Source organism: Astatotilapia calliptera, chromosome 1 (assembly GCF_964374335.1).
Source record: "Astatotilapia calliptera chromosome 1, fAstCal68.1, whole genome shotgun sequence".
NCBI classification, from domain to species: domain Eukaryota; kingdom Metazoa; phylum Chordata; class Actinopteri; order Cichliformes; family Cichlidae; genus Astatotilapia; species Astatotilapia calliptera.
In genome coordinates, this window is record NC_137422.1 from 17,321,774 (window position 1) to 17,331,737 (window position 9,964).

The 9,964-nt window shown below is 40.9% G+C and overlaps 1 protein-coding gene across 3 annotated transcripts; it reads right to left on the reverse strand.

The window, feature by feature from the left end:
- Positions 1-485: 485 nt before the first annotated feature.
- LOC113020962 (F-box/LRR-repeat protein 3-like) lies at positions 486-9,318 on the reverse strand. 3 transcript variants are annotated; one of them, XM_026165309.2, is made up of 6 exons: positions 9,006-9,318; positions 4,595-4,799; positions 2,630-2,794; positions 2,398-2,520; positions 1,653-1,824; positions 486-1,435 (listed from the first exon to the last, which is right to left on the reverse strand). In XM_026165309.2, exons 2-6 carry the CDS (start codon positions 4,796-4,798, stop codon positions 795-797), a joined length of 1,305 nt encoding a protein of 434 aa, XP_026021094.1. In that variant the 5' UTR covers position 4,799; positions 9,006-9,318; the 3' UTR covers positions 486-794. The 3 variants fall into 3 exon arrangements, with proteins under 3 accessions (XP_026021094.1, XP_026021096.1, XP_026021095.1); XM_026165311.2 differs by having other exon boundaries at positions 8,970-9,286; XM_026165310.2 differs by lacking the exon at positions 9,006-9,318 and adding an exon at positions 8,461-8,588.
- Positions 9,319-9,964: the final 646 nt, after the last annotated feature.

Below are 9,964 nucleotides of genomic sequence, written 5' to 3' on the forward strand. Positions count from 1 at the left end.
TCTCTTTTTAAAATCTGCATGTTAACTCGCTTAAGTGAAATTAAGCTCAGTGCTTTAAAGTTTCTGATTTATATTAAAAGGATTATATTTACAAGGCAAAAAGGAATCTTTGTTACATGCATCTTGTGTGTATGAAACTAATTAGGTGCATTTATGCTCGCCGGACCGGTGGTTCTGCACGCCAACTGTGACGTCGCAATAGCGCATCATTTAAAGCAGGATTTGCTGCAGGATTTTCCTGAATGATAGGTGTCACCACTGACGTAAAACATCCACATTCACTGTGGCACAGGAGAAAAAGTCAAAACCAGAAGCAAAACAATTGCAATGATAGAATTAAACAAGAGGTTTACTTCTGACACGAGTGCACTCCCAAACCAGCTGCTGCAGCAATGGCACGGACACCTGTGTGAAGCTACAAAAGTTTGTGGATTGACCAGAATGACGAATAAAAGGCGCGGATTGCCCGGTGGATGTGATGTCACTTTCGTCGTACATCACCGTTCGTGAGGGCAAAAACGGCGAGCATAAACGGGCCATTAGTTACCAGACATATTTGTTAATCCCCCTGGAAAAGTGACACTCCCAAACCCTCCTCAAACACTATATTTATCCAGTATTAAAGGGCTGAAGAAAACAACATACTAAATGTTACAAATTACGTAAATTATAATCTATAAATATACTCCTAAATACAAAAGTTATATACAGAACTTTGTAGCTGAAATCAATACATGTTAATAAAATAAAATCAGTTTTCTTCATGTTTGAAAGATGAGCCTTCTACCAGAGCTCTACCACGTAGGCATCATGTCTGGGAACCAGACGCGACCCAAATGCTTTGATACCTCCCAGTGGATATCATCCAACCCATAGCGATGATCTGGAACCAGTACTTCCTCCATGATGGATAGCTGCGTCAGTCTGTCTCCACACATCTTGACAAACTCCACGAAGGCGCTGCAGGACACTTCGCACTCTCCCAAGCCAATGGCAGACAGCTGCGTGCAGCGCTGGGCGATGCGGATCAGCTCCTCGTCCAGCGGTCGCAGCCCGTTGGCGCACACCACCAGCTCGACCAGACGCGGGCAGTTGAGGCCGACGCGCCCCAGCACGTCTTTGCTGACGGAGCGGCCGAAGTACAGATGCGTGACGGGGATTTCGTCGCGGAAGAAAGGGCCAAACTCATCCTCGTAGAGGTAGAAGTACATGACCAGATTAAATTTAGGCGAGTGACGCTTCATGGCGTCCCAGCTGCTCTTTTTGATGGTGTGAAACTGTTGGCCGGGATTTTCACTGACCACGTCAATGCGGAGGTGCTCGAGATGCACGTGCTTCTCCGAGGAGAGGGCGATGAGAAGTTCATCGCTCAGCAAATGGTAGTTGAGAGCCAGTTCTCTCAGGCCATGGCACTGATCAGCCACACACAGGATGCCTGGAAATACACGCCCAAAAAATAAATGCAGTGTTTACTGGCAACCTGTACAGCACGTCTATAAATCGCACCCAAGCCCCTGAGAAACAAGGGAGAAACCTTACAATTTCAGCGATAACAGTTCTCAATCAATCAATCAAATTCTACACAATGACTAATTAGTCATTACTAATCATTAAGGCCCCTAATTTCTCTCATTTGTTCCATTTGTCAGTACCTGCAGGTGAAACGTGAGGGCAGCTGCTCATTTTGAGCAGTTTGAGCGTGTCGCTGTTATTGGCCACCAGGACTTTAAGAGACGGGTCATCCACAGGCGTGTCATCAATCTTCAGGGAGGACAGGGATTTAGAGTTGACGAAAACCACAGTCAGTGCTGAGATGAAGTGGGACTGTTGAACAGAGAAGAGAGAGAAACAATAAGCAAACATTTTATTTAAGAAATCTGCAGACAGATCTAGTAACAAGCATCTAATTCAACTACACATACACACTGAAACTTTCAGCTTTGTCTAGGAGCAGATGCACATTTGTGCAGGTAGTTGTAAAATAAAAGCTGCAAACAAAACAAGACCGCCGCACAGCAAATTACCATAATTCCACAGAGTTTCTTTTACATTGTATGCATCTGTGGGATCTGTCTTCTGAGATAAAGTGTCAAAGAAAACAGGGGCTGAGTACAAGATTTTGGAGATATCAACTTGTAGACCTTCCCACAGGCACTTGACTTTAATCAGACCAGCTTCCTTTCAGGCATTAATCAAAGGAGCTCTAAAGCGGTGGATTTTCAGATCTCTGCGGTGCGTTACAATTCAGAGACGCTCATGTCTGAGTGCTTCAGTGGTTCTCAAATCTTCTCAGTCATGCCTCATTTCTAAGGCTCTGCAAAAGTCCACCTTGTGGTGTCACGTCTGTTTTCTTTTACTTGAAAATGCACACGATGTAACCCTGTTGCTGAGGCTGACCTTAGGCATCTCCATGAAGCTGGGCCTGGCTGTGGAGATGAGCCCCAGAGTTTTCAAAGAACAATTCACCAGCTGAGAGAGGATGTCGCACGCTGCTTCTGCAGACTCTCTGCTGCTGTCCACCTGGCAGCACACAGAGAAAATGGCACTGTGAGTTGGGCAGCACATAAAAATCCACTTCGCTTCATCACTGAACTGCTGTAACCTCAAACTGCCCCCCTCTCTTTCGTACCTTGAAGCTGACATACTGCAGGTGGTCCGAATGCCTCTTGATGATCTGTTTGATGAGGTCTGGGTGTGTGGCCTTCAGGTAGGAGCTGGCTGGCTGGTTCAACTCAAACTCAAAGCATCGCCACAGTTCTGGCATGTGAAAGGCCTCGTTCCAGCCTCGGCATACCTGCAGCAACAACACAAACTTTTCAATTTTTCATGCTGAAGACAAAAATACTTCTTTTTTTCATCCTCAGGCAAGAGGACAAAATGTGACTCAGAGAAGAGAAACCAATAATTAATCTTAGAGGTGTCACCCTGGCACAAATGTCGAGGATATGACTTGTTGAAACAGGAAAACAGCAACACTATACATCTGCTTGCTTACTGTTTAAACTCCTGCTGAGTTACGTAATCATAATGCTCAGAAGTTATTTGGAAAAATAGGAAAATAAATACCACTAATATTTTGTAGCAGTAGGTAGCATCTGTTTGACATGGCACAGTAAACTGGTAAATAAGTATTTAATATTAATAATGATTTTTTTAAAAATACTTGACTCCGAGCCAACAGTAAAGCATGTGTGAAGCCGTAAGAACCTTCAAACATGCTGCATTGCATCAACTTCCTTAGCCAACTGGGTGTGAAAGGAAATTAAGAAGTGTCAAAATCCTCACTGCCTGTTTCATGGGTGTAAATATATACATAACACATAAATAAAATATTTCTTATGCGTTTCTGCTGCTGGGTGCCCTCTGCAGGATTGTGACTAATTAGTTTTTCTTTTTTTTTTGGGGGGGGGGGGGGGGAGAGAGACTACCCGGCTTAAAGTCACGAGACAGTGGAGAGGTGAAGTGTGGCCAAAAGAGATCACTCAATTTTGGTGTCTAACTACTTTTCTTTTTTAACTGCAAAGCCTTAGCCTTAAAGAGAATCTCCCACCTCGAAGTTGCAGGATCCAACTCAAACGTGTGCAGCTGGTTCCTTGTTCTGCTCTATTAAAATGGTTTGAGCTGGAAAATGACTCTAATCAGACCTCGAAGCACCAGAAAACTGACTGGCTTCTCTTCATTGGCTCCCTGTTAAATTCACAATCAAATTTAAAATCCTTTTCCTTACATACGAGGTCTTGAATAATTTTAAAGACCTGTTCTTGTGATTTGATATAAAAATTGAACTGAACTGCAGCACGATGAAGTCAGACTACCCTGAGGTGAGATCTACTGGTGAGACAGTTGATTACTTTATATTGCTTTTTTAAAATTTTGTACATAAATTAAATTGTGCTCATGAACAGTATGACTTTATAATACTCCAATGCATCTGGTCTCAGTCCACTGAAACAGCCGTACTGTAGCTTAACAAACAAGTGGATTGGGGAAGTTCTTTGTCTGCAACAGCAAAGCTGTCAAACATTCAAATATTATATGCTTTTTGCATTTTCCATTATGTTTACCACTTAGATGCTCATGCTGCATTTTATTTGTGCAGAAAAACTGAAAACATTTTGTTGATCTCCCTCATGAATGAGTAACCTTCCATTAACGTGTTAACAGCAAAATGCTGCAACTTTAAAAAAGAGATAAACTGGCAGCAGTTCGAATTGAGGCAGTGCTTTGAAACATGACCCCATACCCACAAACTAACAGAACCCTGCTTTACCTTCTTAGTTTAGCCAAATGAAGACCTCTCTCATTATATGAACAAATACAGCATGTATCACAATCAAAGTCAAGCTGAAGCACCCACTTATGGCCTTTAAGGCTCATAATCCTCCATCAGATAAACTCAGCAACCATTAGGTATAATAATGCCAATGTAGCGTGTAAGTAAAGCAATACAAACGAGGCTTACACATGAGTATGAGAGGGGGGAAAAATGTGACTGTACTGTTCTAGTTCTTACAACTAATAAATACTGCCCCCTGCTACATATTGTAAACTAAGAGCAGCTATAAATGCTGCTTTATTATTATTATACAGGTACCTGGGAGGCAAAAGCCCTATCCAGTAGAGGCAGGTACTGGAAGACGTGGAGCAGGATCTCCTGTGGCAGACACTCCCAGCGGACTTCCTCATCCTCCAAATCTTTCTCCCTCCTCTGCTTGCGGGACCGTTTAAGAGTCTTCTGACACCCACCGCTGGTTCCACCTCCATCCTCCTGCTCGTTCCCTTGGAGACCTCGTTTCATCCTGGGTGAAAAGATGAGGGTTTAAAATCCAGACAGATGAGCTGAGTTTTTCTGCTCGCCGTTGTGCATGTTATCCCAGTTGTTTTTATTTTTGCAGCCCATATATGGAAGCCTGACACATGACCCTAAAGCCACAAATATTTTTATTGGGTAATCTGGTTAATTATATATAGATTTGCTTATTTTGGGTCATGAACTAGTAAAAACAAAAACAAAAATCATTTCACAGCAACATATATAGCTGTTGTGACAAATATGTGAATCTTATGTACCCATTTAAAAATTGACCAGATGACAAAACTACCAGTGCCTATAGATTATCAATGAAAACCAGGAGGAGTGCTTCTCCTTTCTAAATTTAGACTCCAAGCAGGATCACAATCCCCCATGGTTAGGTCAATAACTTTGTGTATTTGACTGAATTCAGCTAGTTAAAAATCAGCAGTTGATTAAACAAGACTATCTAGAACATATGAGCACAAAGGTTTCTACAGTACAGTTCTACAGAGGGGCTGATGGCGCGATATGGCAGCCTCGCTTCTGTCAGTCTGCCCCAGGGCAGCTGTGGCTACAACCGTAGCTTGCCTCCACCAGTGTGAATGCGAGAGTGAATGAATAGTGGAATTGTAAAGCGCTTTGGGTGCCTTGAAAAGCGCTATATATATTATTATTATTATTATTATTCTTCAATAATTATTTGTGCAAAACTCTTGAGTTACCCCTTGTTTCTTTATATTTTGCTTAAAATGAGCTCAACTTCCTTGTATTTTCTTAAGTGCGTTTGAATAATAGTTATCCAGGCTTTAAGAAGGCCTTTTGCAGTTCTTTTCTGGACATTGGTTGCTTTTTCATTCATTCATTTTCAGTCCATTGTACTTTAATGTGCCTTTCTCTTATTTTTGAAAACATTTCTCTTGTTTGCCATTTATTCATGCCGTTTACCATTTATATTTTATTCCTGCACAGTTGGTGGGGAGCACCCATAATCTTGCTGCACATGCACAGTGATAATAAAGAGCTATTCTGTTCTATTCCTTCTAGCTGACCATTTTAAGAGGAATGTTTTTGCTTGTTTGTTTGTTTAGACCTAACACTGACCATTCAAGCATAAAAAGGCACCTAAATTAACAGTGTTGTGTCAACACATAACAGACAACTTAGCAAAGAACCAGTTTTACATTGTATCTTGGGCACTTCATTTCTAGTAGCCTGTAAGAAAGACACAATTTGTTTCCAATGTACTGTATTTAGCTCAATATGTGAAAAATGCTTAAGATAGCATCATCTGCTAACCATAAAAAATTTATTTTTGCACCAAGGTGACTTCCAAAGTACTATTAGACAACAACTTCTAATATCTCAGTATGGTGTGCAGAGTGTCCTCAAAAGGTTTGAGAAAACTGGACAAAAAAAAATTTCTCTAACGTTCACTGAAGCTCAGCAATGGTCTCATAGGAAGGGTGGCTGAGAAGAAGCCATTGTTAAGGAAGGGAAATGTGGAGAAAAGACTGAAGTGTCCCAAATGATACAAGAACTGGTCTGTGGATATACGTGAATATATCCAGATATTACACGAAAGCTGTTCAGGCTGTGTTGAATAACAAAGGTGGTCATACTAAATATCGATTTTTAAGCTTGTTAGAACTGTACAAACTATTTTGCGTTTTACACTGTATTTCCCTGTATGTTTGCACATGTTTACATACAAATGCAAAGTTATATATAAATACATATAAAATCTAAATAATCAAAACGTTTGCATACTGCTGCAGATGCAAAAAATAAAAAACTGGCCTTTAGAAAAAAAAAGCATGAAAACAGAAATAATATTGCATTTTTATATCACGGAATATATAAAGGAAGTATATTTAGCTGTCATTCTTGTCAAAACTAGAGATGGCACGATACCACTTTTTTATGTCCGATACCGATATCATAAATTTGGATATCTGCCGATACCGATATGAATCCGATATAGTGTTTTTTAATCAACAAAGCTGTTTTTTAAATATCTTGCTGCATTTTGTATAAGTTCATACTCAAGTTTAAAACAACAACTACACTAAAGCTATTCTGTTATACCTGTATCCAAAAAAAATATTTCATAGTTCAGCAATACTGATCAATCTAATAAACTTAAACCTACACCATCCTCCCTATTCTGGTATTTTAAAGAGTACTTAGCATAAATATTAAGCAACCTAACTAATAGGGTTCCAACTCCCAGCAACAACAAAAATAAATAAATAAAAAATAGGGAACCACCCCTCACGCTCCACCTCATGATGCTTAATCGACGTAATCAACCTTAATTTGATGCAGTGTGAAAAAAAATGCACAGAAATCAATTATTTTTCAAGAAATATTAAATAGATTCAACATCTTTCTTCAACAAAATTGCAGACTGCACAGATGGTACCTTCCCAAAGGAAAAAGTAGTATAGCTTACTAGGGTATATATATTAGACTTAATAGTCACTATATACAGTAATGGACTTCTATTCATTTTGCATCAAATTAAAACTTTGGGTGTCAGATAATTATTTATTAAAAGCTAGACATTTTAAATGAGAATAAGAAAGAAAAGTATGTCTTTGTGCCCCCTTTTCCCTGTTAATGCCCTATCGGCCCCCCTGGCTAAACTTTGCTAGATCCGCCCCTGCACAGTTACCAGCGTCAGCTACGTAGAAAAAGATCCTCGAGTAGAAAGTAATATTAAATACATTCTAACAACAGCTGATCAAGCTTAAACGTGCTGCTGTTGTTTATCCGCTGGTTTCCTCTTTCTGGTGCAAAGTGGGCCAAAAGCAAACTAGAGACACGGACTCCTGACAGAAAAGCCGATCAGCTGATCATTAAGCAGTTTCATGATTGAAGTAGCAGCCGGAGAGCGAGAGGCAGTCGCTTGTTAAGCTTAAAGCAGGAATGCTTTACAAACATTCAGAGATGGACTTACACACTTGCTTTACTTCTCTCGGGATAACTTTGTCGGAGATGAAATGCCGGGTTGCTAGCGAAGCTCCAAATGCTATCCAGACCACCACCGGTCCTGCATGCCACAGCCGCTCTATCACGTGATGCATACTGCTCCGACGTGCTAACGTTCTGAGGTGAGTTACGGCATGTCGCAAGTTTTGTGAGCTGCTTTCGTGATATTTAATGGATCGGATTACATTTTTTATTTTTCTCCGATATCCGATCCAGTAATTTAGGTCAGTATCGGACCGATACCGATACGTAATATCGGATCGGTCCATCTCTAGTCAAAACATAACGGTTTTCCAATTTCATAGTACTATTTTACTATGTATGACTGCGCAATGACAATAAAGAGTTATCTTAATTCCAGAAAAAATAAAACTAACAGCTAAATTAATGAAAACTAATGCTGAACATGTTTAATGAATAAAAGGGACACGAAAAAAAGCAAACCAAAACTAAATCGAAAAGAATTTTTTTTTTAAAACTTCAAAGAACATCACAAAAGCATATTTACTCTGCTGTCCACTAAAGTGTGTGTGTGTGTGTACTCTGTTTTCTAATGATACATCTTTAGTTTTAACCTGTGGCTGCATGGATACTGGTTAACTAGTTGACTGGTTTTCTAAACAAAAACACTCGTGACGAGTTTCTTTAATCATTAACAATTTAAAACAGCTTACTGCCTCTATCGGCTTTCCCGTTCCCCCAGTATCGGTCGATTCTCACAGGTACGCGAGCACCAAGTTAGAAAGCAACGTGTTTATTTCCTGGAAGTCTGTCCTGACTACTGTGTGCACTGGACCATTCCGCGTGTTTTGCCTCACACACGCTGATGATTAACTGCAAGAACAGCCTACGTGTTTCCTTCAGCGTTTCTTCTGCCCACCTGAAAATGAAAACAGTACAGATAGAGGACACGCCTCCCTCTGCTTCAACCACCAACACCGTGTGGTCAAGCTGCCTCAAAGTTAGCTTCTCCTCGCTGATACTGTCTTTTAATAAAAGCGCCTTTTCCCACGCATAAATGCCAAGCTGTGGACGCCGTTTAATGCCACCGCAATTTACAGCAACAACACACCCGTCAGGAGTTAGCTTAGCTCAGCCCAACTATACATCTTGGCAACTACTTAGCAAAGTCTACCCACTTAACATAAAACGGTGACTAAAAACAGCTCGATCAGACACTTACAGGTCTACGGTAGTTATTTATCTTCACCCTCCTCACCTGGTTATCACCTCCTCCGTGGGGCTGTTTATTTAGAGACGGTCACTCAACGTCAACCGGGACCGACACAAGAAAACTGCGTCCGAGCTGGCCGACCGATCAAACACATTGGACCATACGACAGCACGGTGTGTCGGGAGGTTAGCGAAAACTGCCGGGAAGCTGGTGAAATGAGGTTTTCAAAAGTGTGCTGGCTTTCCGAGCGCCTGACCTAGTTTCGCTTCTCAACTCTCAGCTTCGCTACTTTGCTTGTCAGCTAAAGATGGCGTTTGTGTTGTTGTGCGGAGCAGCCAGTGGGCTACAGTCGTTCCACGGTTACCGTGAACGGTCAGCAGGGGGAGCAGTTTCACCCTAAGATGTTTTCATACAGAGATATGGGGGTATTCAAATGAGAAGAAGAAGAAATTACATTTTTAAACAATAATATGAAATTGAATCCAAAGAGTGACATTTATGCTATGTCATTTAAATATCCTCATTAAAAATTAAAACATTTTACTTTCCAATAATAATGATACTAATAATAGTAATAAACCTCATTTATATACCACCTGAAAAATTGAGGTGTTGGAGACAAGAGCAATGAAACTCAGTAAAATCAAGGCAGAATGTATGTGTGTGAATGAGAGAGGCAGGTGTAATAGGGAAGCTGCAAGGAGTGAAGTTTAAATACCTGCGGTCAACCATCCAAAGTGCAGATAGAGCACAAGAGAGGTGGGGACAGGGTGGAGGAGGTGGAGACAAGCGTAACGGGTGATTTGTGACAGAAAGAAAGGAGTAAGAGTGAAAGCAAAGGATTAATTGCTATGACATGTGGTTCGGAGAGAGTAGTACAAGCAAAAAGAAGTCTGAGTTGGAGGTGGCAGAGTTGAAGATGCTTTTTGTTGGGAGTGACCAGGATGGATAAGAAATGAGAATATCAGACAGACAGCTCAGGTTGTTTGGACATGTGCAGAGCA

Coding starts and splice junctions, on each gene's coding strand:
- LOC113020962 (XM_026165309.2), bottom strand. CDS start 4,798: ATGAAACGAGGTCTCCAAGGGAACGAGCAGGAGGATGGAGGTGGAACC. Junction 2,795..4,594: donor ATAGGGCTTTTGCCTCCCAG/GTACCTGTATAA, acceptor TTGTTGCTGCAG/GTATGCCGAGGCTGGAACGA. Junction 2,521..2,629: donor TGCAGTATGTCAGCTTCAAG/GTACGAAAGAGA, acceptor GTGTGCTGCCAG/GTGGACAGCAGCAGAGAGTC.